This window comes from Fundulus heteroclitus, chromosome 16 (genome assembly GCF_011125445.2).
Source record: "Fundulus heteroclitus isolate FHET01 chromosome 16, MU-UCD_Fhet_4.1, whole genome shotgun sequence".
Taxonomy (NCBI): domain Eukaryota; kingdom Metazoa; phylum Chordata; class Actinopteri; order Cyprinodontiformes; family Fundulidae; genus Fundulus; species Fundulus heteroclitus.
The window spans coordinates 21,724,672-21,741,729 of NC_046376.1; the positions used below are offsets into that span (position 1 = coordinate 21,724,672).

At 40.8% G+C, this 17,058-nt stretch overlaps 1 protein-coding gene across 7 annotated transcripts in view; it reads left to right on the plus strand.

Annotated features, from left to right (window-relative positions):
* Positions 1-17,058, plus strand: part of cep112 (centrosomal protein 112) — a 172,744-nt gene that overhangs the window by 107,112 nt on the left and 48,574 nt on the right. For all 7 annotated transcript variants that reach the window (XM_036148055.1, XM_036148057.1, XM_036148053.1 and 4 more), the window contains one exon: positions 12,945-13,007. In XM_036148055.1, coding sequence (XP_036003948.1) covers positions 12,945-13,007 — 63 coding nt within the window. The remainder of the gene's footprint in view (positions 1-12,944; positions 13,008-17,058) is intronic.

Consider the following 17,058-nt stretch of genomic DNA (forward strand, 5'->3'; position numbering starts at 1 on the left):
GGATGAGGAGGAGTAGCAACCATCTTTCAGTCTGTATTATTAATTAGTCCCAGGCCAATTAATAACTACAGTTCTTTTCAACATTTAACCCTCAGTTTGCCTCATCCAAACTGCAAAGCAATAAAACCTCTTCTCTTTGTTGTTTTGTATCATCCACCGGGCCCTTACTCTGTTTTTGGATCAGTTGTCAGACTTCTTATCTGATTTGGTGTTAAACACTGACATAGTTATTATAGTGGGGGATTTTAACATTCATGTTGACAGAATTTTAGTTACCTTAGAGTAGCCTTTAAAACTATCCTAGATTCAATTGGTTTTGCTCAAATGTGCATAAACTGACACACTCGTGTCTTTAAACTTTGGACCTTGTGCTGACATATAGCATTGAGTGTGAAGAATTAACAGTATTTCCTCACAGCCCTGTCCTACCTGAACATTTTTTAATAACCTTTGAGTTCCACAAGTGGTCCTTGGGAGCTACTTGGTGCCCATGGGCACAATGTTGGTCTATCTTTTAATTTCCTCAGTATCACAGAAATGCCCTGCAGATGGCAGCAATGTTGTTTCTTCCCATTCAGAAATTGATGCTTTTGTTGACGGTGTCACTTCCTTATTGCATTTTGCATTAGACAACATAGTTCCCTTGAAAAAGAAAGTGATTATTCACAGGAAGCTGGCACCCTGGTTTAATCCAGAGCTGCATTCTTTCAAGCACAACATTAGGAAATTGGAGAGAAAATGGTGCTCTACACACCTAGAGGAATCCTACCTAATCTGGAAGAACAGTCTGCTGTTGTATAAAAAGACCCTTCGCAGAGCAGCATATTTTTCATCATTAGTAGAGGAGAATAAAAATACTAGGTTTCTCTTTAGTACAGTTGCCAATTTAAAAATGATCCTTCTCAAGTATAAAGCCCTTAATAATCAAGCTCCATCATATATCAGAGCTCTGATTACCCCGTATGTTCCTATCAGAGCACTTTGCTCTTAGGCTGCAGGTCTGCTGGTGGTTCCTAGAGTCTCAAAAAGTAGAATAGGAGGCAGATATTTTAGTTATCAGGCTCCTGTTATCAGGCTCAACTCCCAGTTTTGGTCTCTGAGGCAGACACCCTGTCTACCTTTAAGACTAGGCTTAAAACTTTCCTTTTTTGACAAAGTGTATAGTTAGTGTGGCTTATGTTACCCTGAGCTATTTTTGTAGTTATGCTGCTATAGGCTTAGGCTGCTGGAGGACATCAGGGTCTATTTTTCTCACTCTGCTGTGTTCTCCTACTGTATTCCAGTGTTGTAGTCAAGTCACTATGCCTCGAGTCCGAGTCCAGGTTCGAGTCACCAGTGTTCAAGTCCGAGTCAAGTCCAAGTCATTAAAAAAAAAATCTGAGTCGAGTCCGAGTCGAGTCCACTACTCATCCGAGTCAAGTCCGAGTCGAGTCACTATTGACGTGTGATGTATGACATGAAGCAGTAACATTCCATTGCACTAATAACTCTTTCGCTGTAGTTACCCTGGTTTTACTCGGTAAAACGACTGCTTTTTCCAAGTCTAAGACGTCTCCTAACCATGGTTTTTAAACATTGATGTTATGGAACGCGCAACAGCGACTCGAGGTACGCTGATAGGCTGCATATGAAGGATGTTAAAGCCGCAAGCGGCGTCGATCCGCCCTCGCAGCCAAGCGCACTCCGGCCTATTGGCCACCGCCGCGGCTCCGGCCGGCGGGCGGGGTTCGCGCACCGCCGCGGTGCCGGCCGGCGGGCGGGGTTCGCGCAACGCCGCGGCTCCGGCCGGCCGGCCGGCGGGGTTCGCGCACCACCGGCCGCCCGCCACCGCAGATGCTGTTACGCATTTTCCTCGCCCGTCCACCGGGCGATTCCCACAAACGCGTTCGGCAGTGTTCCCCCATGACTCACAACAAATCTGGTGTGGATCGGTCGATGCAGCGAGGAGATACAGCCGTTGGATAATGATAATGCATTTGGCCACCGGACCGGACTAAATTGTTCGGCGGGCCGGAAAATTTATACCGATTCCTGGACGGTGACTACAAACAGAAAAAAAAAAACGGCAAATGACACCATGAACGCCGAGCAGGAGAAAAACAACGACTTACCTTCCTATCAACTTGGCCAGTTTTCCAGTCTTTCTAAGACCTCGACACTCAATTCATCGTTTGAGCTGAACGTTGGTATGTTGTTCCACAGTTCTACCAGTAAAATGGGCGCCTGGACATCCTCTTGTGATAGTTTAACAGCTGTAAAGTCGGTCTTATCGTTGTATCTGTTGCATGTGTAATGGCTGGTTGCTACGTGCACTCTCACACTGTTTGCCCAACCTTAGCAGCAAGGGGCGTTGCTCATGAGATGGTGACGTCACGTGCGCGGTACGACATTTATATATTAAAATCATACACCAAATAATATTCTAATGACATATTAAAATTATAGCCTAATGATATAAAAAAAAAGTCGAGTCTTTTTCTCAATTTCCGAGTCAGAATGATCTGAATGTAGGAGTCCGAGTCCAAGTTCGAGTCATCAGTGCTCAAGTCCAAGTCAAGTCACGAGTCTCTAAATTTAGCTAATGACTCGGACTCGAGTTCGAGTCTCGGACTCGAGTACTACAACACTGCTGTATTCTAACTTGCATTGTTTATTTAAACTTTTAACTGTTCTCTCTGTCATTTTTCTCTTCATAGTAGGTACACCTGGTCTGGCGTTGCGTTAGCTGTGACACCATACAGGATGGCAGATTATCTGCTATTACCATACAACATAGAAAGGATTCCTGGATCAATGTGTGCTTCGTGCTTTTTTGTGTCTCTGCTCTGTCTTCTCTAATCCCCAGCTGGTCGAGGCAGATGACCGTTCACACGGAGCCTGGTTCTGCTGGAGGTTTCTTTTTGTTAAAAGGGAGTTTTCCTCTCCACTGTCACTTTATGCATGCTAAAGGGATTGCTAAAAAGCCATCCACAATACAGACGACTGTTCCTGTGGCTCTATGCTCTTTCTTTCAGACGGAGTGAATGCTGCTTGTCAAGACTTGATGCAATCTGCTGGGTTTCCTTAAATAGGAAACTTTTTGACCCGTCTGTCTGATTTGATCGAATTTAACTTTGTAAAGTGATGACGTGTTGTGAATTGGTGCTGTATACCGTATTTTGCGGACTATAAATCGCTCCGAAATATAAGTCAAATCAGTCAAAAAGTGCGTCATAAAGAGGAAAAAAACACATATAAGTCAGACTGGGATAGAAATCACATTCATTTAGAAATTTATTTCACAAGAATATAAACTGACATTTAATCTGGTAAGGCAACATATTCAATTGCACAGCTTTATCCACAACAGGCTGAATAATAAGGAACTTACCTGGGAGGTTGAATGGGGTAAATTAGCATAACAAGCCACCAACTACAATCGGGAAGTTTCTTACCGGCACATTTCAGCATAACGGCCCGTTACGCTGAAAGTTGTAAAAATTACGATGAAATGTGACCGTGAGCGTAACGGTGCAACGTACTAAGCTAACAGTACGACACGGATGTTTGAGAGGAACATAAAGCTTACGTGCATTAGTGTAGTTATAAATCGCACGGACAACAGACCTGTACACTATCGCTAGCTGTTATTACCTTCACAGACAGCCCAATAACAGGGTTCTGTTGTGGTCTGGGCCCTTCTAGCTGCACCACCAACGTGTGAATGCATACTGAAACAGTGAAACAACATACAAACGTGTTCAGTCAGTTGTCTATAAGTTAATGTTTCTATTAATTTTAAGTGGTACAGGAGCAGCATATAGTTTTCACAAGCCTAGAGAGCCTTCTTGCGGCTATTAGAGGGTAATGTTTACTGCTTTGTTCGTGTTGGTCAGTATAATTTACCATTTAAATTTGATATATAAGTCGTACCTGACTAAGTCACAGCATCGGCCAAACTATGAAAAAAGGTGTGATTTACAGTCCGAAAAATACAATAAATGAAATTGAAATAAATTATCAGGTTAAAAGAAATGTGCAACTGTATTGGGTGATTTGATTAAATGTACAAAACGTGTGTGAAAATTCTTGCATAAACAACAAAATTATTATTTACAATAAAATGAAAAACTATAAATAGATAGAAAGCAAAGTCGACCTGCACTGAAAACCAGATACCCAGAATATCATCATGCTCGGTTCAGCGTTCACTGTCTGTTTGAATCAAATTATTAAATAATAATTAATTTAAATAATACATTTGACCTCATGATGCAGGTTAGATTTCAAGTCCTTTCACACAGGATGAAATGGGTATAACTGGTTTTCTGACATCAAGAAGTAGCTGTGTATAATCACTGTACATTTGCTATGTGTTGGAGGATTTGAAGTATGTTTATCTGTGTACTGCATTATTTCTGTTCTCTGTATGAAGCCAACGAAGCACTGACACTGAGCAGCATGCATGAAGCAAATCACTACTGACAGGCATTGATGGCAAACTGTGAAATGCAAAATAAAACCTCTTGTCATTACAGCACCAACTCCCCTCTCTCGCACAGACTCTCAAAAGATGTGCGGGCAAAGACGACGATGATTACAGACAAACGAGCAAATAACATCTCCCAGCTCTCTCCCTCGCAAGCTGATTGAACTCAAATCGTTACGAGATACATGTGCGACAAAAAGAGACTCATTTTCAGTGCTTACAAGCACAGCTGCCAGTGGAAAGGCTTGGTGGCTCACAAAAAACTTGAGCTTTTTAAATCTGAAAAAAAAAAAAAAAAAAAAAAATATTCAAAGACGAACTGCATAAATCAGATCCCTAGTGTGCTACGTACAGTTTGTTGTAACCAGGGTGAAACAACAGCTATTAGGTGTATGTTATATGACACATTACAGACTGGCCTTTTTGACTTTTTGTGCAAGTGTTCACCTTTACTCTTCAACATGAAACCGAAGTTGTGAATAAAGCTGAATGAAATTTGGGGACATTTGGCAGCAATACCTTTAGTTATCGTCTCTATATTTTACACAGACGTGTACATGGATCGCATCAGTGTTCTGTGATCACCCGAATAAATTCTCTCCCTCTAAACCACCAAACCTTTCCTGGATAAACAGGTTTAAACTGTTCAAAGATGGAGGTCACAGAGAGAAGGAGGTAGGAGGACAGAGGGCACAACTGTTAAGTCATCCTGTAACCTTTAATAATTGAGGTCATCCATCTATGTCAAAACAGTACATAATTACAGTTATTTTTCTAATTGTTTAATCTGTGTGCTTTTGTGGTTAACAGATTAACGGCAAAAAAAAATTTTTTTTTTATTTCTATTTTTTTTACAGAACTTGAATTAGGTGAAGCTTAAACTGTGCTACTTAAGGAGTTCTGGATAGAGCATTTTTACAGACAAAGCAGAGTTTTCATCTTAAATGGAAAAATGTTTTATTTTTTGTACTGTCCTGGCTTAATTACTGCTCTGAGTCAGTTGTTCTTACAGCAAATGACAGAGTCTGTTGACTCTAATTAATGATTTGATTACTAGATTAGTTATTTGAATAATCGGCTACTCACGTTTGATACGCTTACTTGTTTCAGCCCTAGTATTTTTGAAATCATACGTTTGGCCTGGGGAGTAAATGGCTTTGATCCTGAACTAAAGATTTGTAACAGTCAGTTTGAAGTTACTGATCTGTAACGTGCACTTGTAATAGTTAATAACATGATCCTTTCTAAGGAAACGTTTTATCTTAAACAAGATAAAGCCCCAGGTATTGGCACGCTCAATAATAACATGTCAACGAACAATGAGCTAGTTTTTTTTTCCGCTCCAGAATGCTGCGTAGCTTCATGACAGACAACCTGCAGAGCAGGATCTTTGCAGAAAAGGTGTCGACCTTTCAGTTCAACGGGGTGAACAAAATGTGGCTGTTTGGGTCGATTGTTTAGAGCTCTTCTGCGTCGTTCGGTAGCTAGTTTGAGCTATACAGGACACCACAGCCCCTTAACATGGTTAGATCAGAATTTTTTTTTTCTCAATTATCTTGCTTCTTTCACAGGACCTGTTGTACTTCTCGTTAATGTTTCACAAGTTGTATTAGTTATTTTTCTGGTTAAACAACGGATACATATATACATATAAAGAAATTTTATTTTATCAAACTCAAAAGACACTTAGAAGGATGGAGAACTGGTTGAAGTTCTCGGCCAAGCCTGTATTACATGGGCACAGTTCAGTAAAAAAATTTAAATTATAGATCTTTAAAGCCAATGTTAAAGGTCCCGTTACTTTTTGTACAGGTTAGGATTAATCCAAACACTTTTAAGCACTTATGTCCCACTGAACGCACTTGGCAGTGACACTTTGAAGTCGCTCCTGGCCAGGGTTTGTTGCATCGTGGATCAGTGTGCGTTGACATTTCAATTTGGCTGTATATCTTTTACATAGCAAACTTGACAGTGAAGTTGATTAAATTTTACTTTACTCGCTAATTTGCTGCTCTTGCAATCTTTAGATGTGTGCTGGTCCAATACTCCTGAATCAAATGACTGAATTAGCTCCTCAGTATGCAGTCAATGGCTCCATTCAATAACACTTAATAATAGCTTCTTGCTCCGGCTCCTAGCTCCTGTTCGTTGACCTCTCACAGGGTCAAAAGTAAGAACTCAACCTGGGGTAGGAAAGGAGTTCAGACTGCTGTGCCGAATTCAGACAACCTTTAACTCCGACGTCATCACTTAGACTTAGACTTAGTGCATACAGAACGAAATTTCGTTGCATACCGCTAGTAAATTACACTAGTAAATTTCCTGTGACGGAAACTCACATGGATGATGTGAGTCAAATCCAGATGTGATCCATGTACACGTCTGTGTAAAAAAACAAAAGAGCCGGTACCGAAAGGTTTTGCTGCCAAATGTCCCCAAAGTGGACAAAGTGCGCGCTTTCTTCTCTCCGGACATTTTTCGTTGATTTCTGTGCCAGGGCTGTGCTGATACGTGCTGTCACACAAAAGATTGTGGGATACCTCATAGCTCGTTAGCGCCTGTAAGGGACATTGCGGGGTTCCTAGGCAAAACTCGGAGGGTGCATACAGGCTCCTTTTCCTACCTCCTTCCTTACTGGCTGCACTAGTCAGACAGTGCTTATCATGGTGACTACCAACGCACTTCTGCTTTGTTTAAAGAGTCCTGACTCTAAGGCTATTTGGGTTGACCCAAGTTCTCCAGAGTCCTGCTAATGACCTGATTATTTGATTTTGGTGTGTTGGACCAGGGACACACACAAATTGCAGGACACTGGCCCTTGAGGACTGTGGTTTGACACCCCTAATTTATAGTTTTGTTTCTTACTGTTTTTTGTTGTTTTTTCAAATTCTGTGAAAAAAATAATGAGTTATGAGGAATGTGTTTTTCACTCTTGCTCTTGATAATTCTTCTTTTGTGGTTTAATACTCCTATTCTCTACATGGACATTGTGAAGGGATTTCTGCCCAGGACCTGGGCATATAATCAGTGTAATGATGTCAAATGGGCACGTTTTACACTAAAAGACCCAGAATTTAAATAAATTACATTTTTCTTTTTCAACCCGGGTAAAATTAATCCTAGGTAATTTGTGTGATTTTTGTTTCCTCTGCTCTGAAAGTCAATGGAAAATTCATTGAAATTAGCCTAATGCCATATGGGGAAGTTGTGATGGAAACTGCACTACACCTCCAGTTCAGCGGGTGGCAGTAATAAGAAACCAAAGTCATCACAAGCTATTCCTGCCCTTACTTCAGCGTAACTTCAGTCATTTAGCAACTGTGACAGAAAGAGGCACAGAGATCTGAAGCCATAAAAAGGGAGCATTTGCTCCATTTTATTCTTTTTGTTTAATCCTTAAGGAACTCCAGCAGTTGTACCATCACTGCAGGCATCAATTAAAAATGAGTGAATAATTCATTTAGAAATGTACCCTCCTCTGGTCCAGAAATATAATAAAGTCCATTAAAACTTTATGCATGCTCAGTATAAACTTTAATCTCAGCCAAACCCATTTGCTAGGTGAAAAATGAAACCCTGAATTAAACCAACCATCAACCATTAGAAGTAAATATGTCTGTTAATTTATTAGGTTATACTTTCCACTTTTTAGGCCTTATGTTGAGCTTATCACTGTTTTCCATACATCATCCTGCTGCTGCCTAAAAAATGTCCAATTCTGGGCTCAATAAAGTACATTTTATAAATCGGACTCTAATCACAGCTGCTCTCTTACTGCATTGCACTTCCATTTGGACAATCCGGTTCTGTCGTGGTCTTTGGCATGTGGGGCCAGGCCCCACCAGATGTCACTGTGGAGCTCTATGTTCGCAATAATCAGTGAGACATGATTGGATATGGTAAGGAAATATGGATTTCCTTACCAATAAAATTCAGTTAGAAACATCTGTTTATATATCTAAGTCTGCCAGAAAACTGACAAGCTCAGTAGGCTAAATCCTTTTGAGGCGCCTTGATATTGGGGCCAGCCCATCAACGTTTATTTAAATAATGGACATCTGAAAAACCAGTTTGCATGCCCAATACGCTCTCATTAGACCTCCGTGGGGCACAAATCCTCTGGCCCTAAGCTTGGATCGTCCAATCAAAATACTTAATTTGCACACGTTACATTTATACTCTGCCGGTGTGCAATCATCTTTGGAAGGCAATGCAAATTAATTTGTATAGCACATTTTAGTGCAAGTCAACGCAAAGTGGTTTACATTATTAAAACATTGGAAAATAAAAATAGAATAAAAGCAAGTAAAAACAGTTGGAATAAAATGTAGGAAAATTAAAAAGGAAAATGGGAAAATGGGAAACTAAAAGCAAATATTTATCTAGTGTCGGTTGTCCTTGTTGGCTGAAGGATTGATGTGAATCTTTTCTGTTCAATAATACTTTATTTGTAATTTTATGTATACATTCAGCTCATATGAAATGGATTTTTTTAGTGTGGTTGTTTATGCTAATTATCTGTTTAATTTAAAATTGAGTTTTTGTGCCCCACTAAACTTATCATGCCAGAGACGCCACTGGTCATGGTTTCAGACTTTAAGACAAAGTAAAAAAAAATCTTAATTACAAATCTAATATTATACACAAAAAACAATTGAAAGCATGATTATAGATGTCGATTTTTTTATATATATATATATATATATATATATATATATATATATATATATATATATATATATATATATATATATATATATATACACCTGTCTCCCCTTGAAAACAGGAGGGGTCATTTCCACTCACTCAAACCCCAGAAGTTGACATTTGTTGGCGCATTGCTCCACAGAGAAATTCTTACCTGCTTTTAGCAGCGATTCAATAGAGCGTTCCTGGAATGCACACCTTGAGCGAGCCTTTTTCTAAACGGCTGTAGATCAAAGTCAGGCTCTCTGTTTGTCCATTATCTGTGTTTGAGCAACTGTGACTTGTGTGTCTTTAAGCGTGTTGGAGAAAGTTGTCACTCTGCCTTCTGCCACTCCTGTCAGTCTTTGTGCGGCGTGTCCCTTTGTCTGTCTGTGCGTGTGTGTTTTTGGCCTGGCTCCCACTGCAGATTATTAATTAAGTTCTCGTAAGCGGCGCATGCCTTGCCTTCAGATCTACTTCCACTCTCTTTACACGCGCACACACATCCACGAGGTATCCGTACACACACACACACACGCACACACATACTTCAAAGCAGCTGCACTCCACACTGCTAGGATTAAGAGGCGATTGAAAAGCCTGATACAGCCTCAAAGTGCCTTCAGCACAAAAACGCCTTTGGCAGGGCACAGGTAGGCGCTTTGAAAATTCTTACAGACTCTCACACATATGGCCGGGCTTTTAATTTAGCTCTGTTTTTCCGCAGTCCAGCGGGGCCTTTTTTGTTTCCTCTCACATGTTCCATCCACGTCTCAGTCTACTTCCAGCCATCTCTTTATGTGTATTTAGATGGTTCGCCTCTATAATGCTTGATGTTGTACAGGGCGTTCTGCTGCCTTCCCCTGGGTGACTGTAAGTAAAGGGAATAGGCGAGTAGCTGCCTCTTTATGTTTTTATGAGACATCTGAGCCTGTTTTGCCTGTCAGCGTGGCAGCGTGTCTCTGTGAATGCGTTTAGATGTGAAGCTAAGTCATTTACAGTACAGCGGGCGGCTCGTTAATTCACAACCAATTGCGGTGATGATGAGGTATGTTTTTCACTGCTTAGCCACATTTATGTCGTACCTCTTGTTGTCATTTAGACGGCAAAGCTCGTGTCTCTGAAGGAGACCGTTGAGAAATCTCGCCTCCTGACAACCACAGTTTTATTTAGCAAAGCTGTAGTGCTTGCCACAGTCACTCGGAGAAACCAAATACATCAAATGTAAAGAAAAGAGCCTCATTTGCGCCTCCCCGCTCCCACGTGCACAGTTCTTTTTCCCCTCCTCTTTTCTACACCTTTCTTTGTCCTCCCCGCGCTCATCAGGTGCAGCAGGGGCCCCTTGGGGACAAGCGAGGCCGCCACTCAAAGAATCCTGGCGCAGGAAGACAGGTCCGTGTCCTTGGTGACGGCTCTGTGTATCCATAGTGACAGGTGTGTCCGTTCGGAGCGGACGGCGGTGTTTGTCAGGAAGTGTTTGGACTGGGGGCAGAGGCCGAACGCAGCTTAGGTGTTGATGGCTGTGACAGTCGTGTTCAATGGCGCACTGTTTGCTCCTGAGTCGTCTGTCTGTGAGAGGCTCTCAGGATATGACGACGAAGTGTGTTTGTATACTCATTGTTTTAAATCACTACCGAAAGAAGACATAAATTATATGTAAATGAAAGAAGTGTTAACTTTTTGTATTTCCAAAAGGTTTTTTTTTTTGTGTGTGTGTGTGTGTGTCATAAAACCTAAACAAAAAGTGTTAAGCAAATTGAGTCAAAATAAGTCATTGCTTTGTCAAAGCAAAAAAGCTATTTTATTACATACCTTACTGGCATGTACACAACTGCCTATAGCTTTAAATATTGGCCTTTCTAACAGGAATATATAAAAACTAATCTACTTCCTTTATGGGAAACAGAAAAAAGGACAAAGAAAGTACTCTAACTCTTACTGCAAAGATCCTGCTGTGCAAAAAAAAAAAACTTGGTGTGCTTTTAAAAAGTAAATGGGTTAAATAGGTATTTCTGCTAGAAACACTGTGTGCCCCATTTTTAAGACTATTGCAAACTAGGTTTTGAGAGATGTATTAACCCAGGACTGTCATAGTCAGCAGCCAGTCCACTGAGGCGACCACAGGTGTTGTTTGTGATTACAAAGTTTCTGAAACAATGAAAAATGAATTGTTCTCATGGTTTTTACTTTTTATGTATCCCCTGTCAGTACAAAACATCTGCTGATGTACTCTGATCGCATTATTAAATTAAATCAATAACTGCTCGTCTGAGTAAAATAAACAAGATTCTAAGTGTTTTTGATCCCCTTCTGACCACAATATGTGTTGCATTAATCTGAAGTGAATTTTTAGGGCCAAATAAAAAAAAAACTACCTGAAGATGAAATTAGAGTTGGTCTGGCATGACAGACTGTGTCCTTTAAATAATGTTTTTTACAGCTACATCACTGCACTGTTAAACATATATGATTACAACATAGACATAGACAGCTTTATTTGTCATTTTGTGTGCACAAAGTGCGTACAGAACGAAATTTCGTTTGCATACAGCTTGAAAAATCACAGTAAATTGCAGTAGTGCAGTAAATTGCACTAATGTGTAGAAAAGGCGAGATTTCCTGCTGCTTCCTTTCACTGCTGCTGTATTTTCCTAAACCCCTGTGCAGCATCTCGCTAATGTAAAGAATGGCATTCTGGAGACACAGTTGTTGGGAGACATGGAAGAGCCGGCAGCTGTGCTTGTCAGAGTAGCAGTGCTGGTCAGAACTGGGTTAGAAAACCTAATGCCCACCTGAATGCCGCCAGAACTGTAGAATTAGATATTACAGTCACTTTTGGGATCATTCACCACCTTTTCTGTGTTTTTAGATTTCAGGGCGGGGTGCTGGTCTGTTAGGCATTCAAGCTATTACACACAGACAAGTTTTCTGCTGATTTTCTCCTCCTCTCTCGCTAAATCACCACATAAATCTACACTTTAAGAACTCTAAACTAAATTGGATATTTTTTTATCTCTTTCTTCTTTGATAGCGGTTGTGTTACATAAAGATGCCTTAAACTGGATGTTCCAGACATGACGTGGTTACTTTTATGCATCTCTCAGCTGCTTTCTCAGCTGTCTTGTTTGTTTCTTTCATCATTTTATATATTACTTGATTTTGGACTTTAACAAACTACAAGTCCCAACATAATTGCAAAGGAAATGCTGGCCTTTAAATTAATTATGAAAATCTCATTTATACACTTATACACCTTGTTTGTTTTTTTTAGATTATTGTATAGAACTTTAAGATTGCTGAAAGAAATAACAAGGCATAAAAAAACGATAGAAGATCAGAGCTGAGTTAACATCAGTTTCCTCCATTGAGTCCCGACACTTCTCTCGATCATCACCTTCTCTTTTCCATCTGTGGCTAATTGGCAGCAACATTTTAATTCGCCCCATCCACCACCCCCTTTCTTGTTAAGTGATGGCTTGTTGGTTGGAGATGAAAAGAGACCGGTGCCCTCTGGGCATCATGGCAGTCACTACCTTCTGGCACACACAGGCGTTAAGGCTGGAGCGGTGCCAAGGGGCCACAGGGACACACTGCCAACAGACAGAGGTCAGCGTTAGTGTGTGTGTTCGTGTGTGATAGACAGCGAGTCAGCTGGGAGGGTGATGTGCCTCTGTGCACTTCCTAACAGAAGATTGAATTTCACCTCTCAGTTGTGTCTCTTTGTGTCCCTCCATCCACCTGTCTGCATATCTCTTTCTCACACCCGCCCCTCTCTTCTTTCTTGTTGCAGACAAACAGCAGGTTGAAGCAGATTGAGAAGGAGTACAGTCAGAAGCTTGCCAAGTCTGCCCAGGTAATCAGTTTCTTTTCTCCTGCCTTCTTCTGCCCCCTTCTTTCATGTAAAATTTCCCTTTTCCACCTAACTTTGTCACATAGCACACTAGTCGGGGGAAGGGGGGGGGGGGTTACCTGCAACGTTTCCCCCTCAAACATTGAGGAAACAAAATTTGCATCAGTTCAACTAGAAATGATCAGCAATGCACAAAATAAGCATTGATTACACCACTCAACACTGTAATAAAATATTTATAGTTGAAAATCTTTGACTTTTGTTTACAAATTAAGTTATTAGACTGTTACACTCATTCAGATGGAATAGACATTCTTTGTTTGGGGTTTGTTCATTTAACTTAATGTACAAGTACATTTTATTCCTGGAAGATTCAAAAGAATGAGTTCAAGCCATTTCCTTTTCATACTGACAGCTAAAACTGCATTTTTTTTGTTTTGTTTGTTTGTTTTTTGTTTTTTCGCTAAATGGCTCAACAAGTTGTCCTTGGTTTTGATTGCTGTTGTACTTAATGTTTGTGACTTACACATTATTTGTCCTTTATTGAGATGCTGTTGTCCAAGTTGTGTGTTCTAATCTAGTCTAAATATGTGTATTCATTCGGCTTCTTCCTGCAATGCTATTTTCTGACCACTAGAAGGCACTCTCACAGATTTGATTTGACCAACAAGACCATCCTTCCCTGCTCCTCCGCTCCTCATGGGGGTCACGTGAAGACATGTCCCAAATGCAATCTCATCTTATTTCTTCCTTCTAATGACATCCTCTTCTTCTCATAAAATTGTAAGACAGCTGGTTTCTTGTGACTCTCAGCCCAGCCATGTTGAAAGTATACGGTGAGCGCAGCGGAGCTAAAATGAACACACATAGGCGTTAGGCGAGCACTTCACAATAATCTGGCTATAATTGATCTGCACTATGACATTTGCCAATCTGGCGTTACTCGGGTCGGCTCCCTGCACATGCTCATTAAACCATGCTATGCTAACTTGTTTTGTTCATGTGAGCGTACCTAGCCTAGAATTTATTTACAACGAAAATTTAAGAAAAGGTATAAAAATGAGTGCTCGAGTAAGAAGCCTAAAACCTACCACTTCCGTGTGGATGAGAAGAGGATGCCTCATCTGTCAGTGTGCCAGAGCTATTCCAAAGAAAGGAAATGTGGAGCGACATTTTCAGACTGTTCACAAAAACTACGGCATTGGTTTCCCCCCCCCAAAAAAACGAGCTGAGAAAGAGAAAGGTGAAAGAACTAAAATCCCAGTTGTCCGGACAGCAGTCATTTATCTCACATCTGACCACAAAAGCGAAGTCAGACACCAAAGCATGATTTTGAGTGAGTCACTTAATTGTCAAGCACAAAAAAGTCCTTTCAAGACGGAGAGATGATAAAAGAGGCATCTGTTGAAGCCGCTGATTCCTTGTTTCCGGGACTTTAAAAACAAATCAAAGATATCATCTTCAATCAAAGCTCTCCAGCTATCGAGGGATACAGCTGCACCACGCACTGAAGCCGTAGCTGAGGATTTGACCCAGCAACTTTGGAGGGATATTGCAGACTGCGAGTGTTTTTTATTGCAATTAGATCAGTCAACAGATGTGTGACACTGACCAGTTGTGCATTCTTATTTGGATGGTGTTTTCTGACATGAATGCGAGAGAGGAGCTGTTGAAAGTACCGCCCATGAAAGAACATACGCAAATGAGAGGATATTTCCAGTCTTTCAAAACCTTTATCGCGAAAACCAAGCTCCCATTGTGCAAATTTGTGTCCATCACAACGGATGGAGCACCTGCGATGGTTGGCCGCTCCAATTGTTTCATTGCTAAGTGTAGGGAGGACGATGCTTTCCCGGACTTCCTCCATTATCATTGCATAATACATCAACAAGCGTTGTACTCAACATGAAATACACAATGGATGAAGATCGCCTGTTCTATTTGAGCTAGATCTCTTCAAAGACGTCTGGAGAAGGCAGGCTGCGACCACTCCGAGTTGTTGCCACATGCTGACGTGAGATGGCTCAGCCGGGGGAAAGTCCTGCAAAGATTTCAAGAGCTCTGTCCTGAGATCAAGGAGTTCTTCTTTGTAGCCAAACATGCAGAATACAGCCAATTAAACGATAACCAGTGGCTGCTAGACTTGGCTTTTTAACCGATCTTACCCACATGTTGAACAAACTTAATGTAGAGCTGCAAGGAAAAGACAAAACTGTGATCAATCTGATAAGCTCAGTTAATGCTTTCATAGAAAGATGCAACACCTGTCCTCAAAGTTGCAGCACCATGCTTTGGCAAACCAGGATGTTGCGTTGGAGCTGGAGATTCAAGAAAAGACTTGACACACAGAGCAGATCGAGAACTGTCTGTCAGAGTTTGACAGACGCTGTCAAGACTTTGCTTTACTGGAGCCAGTTGCTACTTTCATGTGCTACCCTTTTCGGGAGGATGCAGAGGTGGATTCCCTTGCATTAAAAAATGCAACGCTGTTTCACCTGAACTCGTCCTGAGTTGAGAATGAAATTTTGACTCTGCAAGCTGACATTGCCCTGAAGTCCAGGGCTCATGGACAGTTCTAGAACTTACTAACGGAGGGAAAATACCCCAACATGAGGAAATGTGCCATTTCCCTGACTGCATTATTTGGTTCCACCTGTTTATGAGAATCAGCCTTTTCCCACGTGAAGATAACTAAGTCCAAATACCGTTCTACCATGACTGATGATCACCTGGAAGTGTGCGTGAGATTGGCTAGCAGCAGCTACTGTCTGGACTGTGCGGCCTTGGCTGATGTCATTCAGTGCAAGTCATCGGAGTAATGTAAGGTCAAACAATGGACACAGAGTTGTATTTTGCAATGTGGGTTCATGTAGTTATGAAAGGCACACCGATATGTATTCCAATTATAATTCAGTTAAAAGATAATTTATCCTAATAGGGGAAAATGGAAAAGAAAATAGAATACAGAATATTGAATAGTCATAATAAAATAATATGGATTGTAAATTTATTTTTTGTATTTTTACTATAGGTAGATCATTTTTAGTTGGTCATCTTATATTAGCTCCCATGCTGAAAAAGTGTGGGCACCCCTGGTTAAGAGCAACAAATAAATGTAAATTCAGGAACATACTGTGCATATTTGCCCATCACTATGCCCATGCTATTGTGTATTGTGCTTCTGACCTGTTACACTGTGTCCTGTATACGACATTGAGAAAGCTGGCAGCTCTGCTATATGTGCAAGTGGAAGCCTGATAAGTCTCATTAAACTGCCCATACATTTTTTTGTTTAGTGTTTTAGTTTTTTTTTAACAGGTTTTAGTAGGTAGGGTTAGGGTTCAGTTAGCTCAGTTATTTGCCAGTGGCATTCAAGGGCACTAAGCCTGAAAGTTACAGATACAGCGCCCCTAGTGGCTAAAAGTTACACAGTGCTGCTTTAAAAAAATGAAATAAGGCTATGTTCACACTGCAGGGAAAGAAAGCGACCCAAATCCGATCTTTTTGCCCATATGCGACCCATATCTGTCTTGTTCACGGCAGTGTGAACGACACAATTCCAATCTTTTCACCCCCCAAAAAAATCTGATTTGGACCACGTCCATATGTGGTATTATTTCTAATATGTATCGGATTTTTTTCAAAGCGTCCGCACTATGAACGGTCATGTCGCATTCTATCCGTCTCTCACGTCACTCTCCTGTCTCTTACTACACATCCACACACATTAGTAGCAGTTAGCGCTCCATAAAAGACCATTAATAGCTGTGCTGCTTTCTTCTTACATCTTATTATGTGGTCTTAATATTGTCGGGTCCCATTGCTCAACAACTTTATAATAATAACAAGGAGCGATGCTGGCCGGTATTATTATTTTTTTTATTTTGAAGGTTTTCTTAAACAAAACTTTATTGAACACTTATAGAATCAACCACATTCATCATTACTTCCGCAAACAGTGCGCTGCTGTGTGATGTCTTCTTTTGTTATCTGCGTACGTGGGTCACTTTGCGGTCTTGAACATTCAGACAGCAGTATGATGACAGTCGCGTTT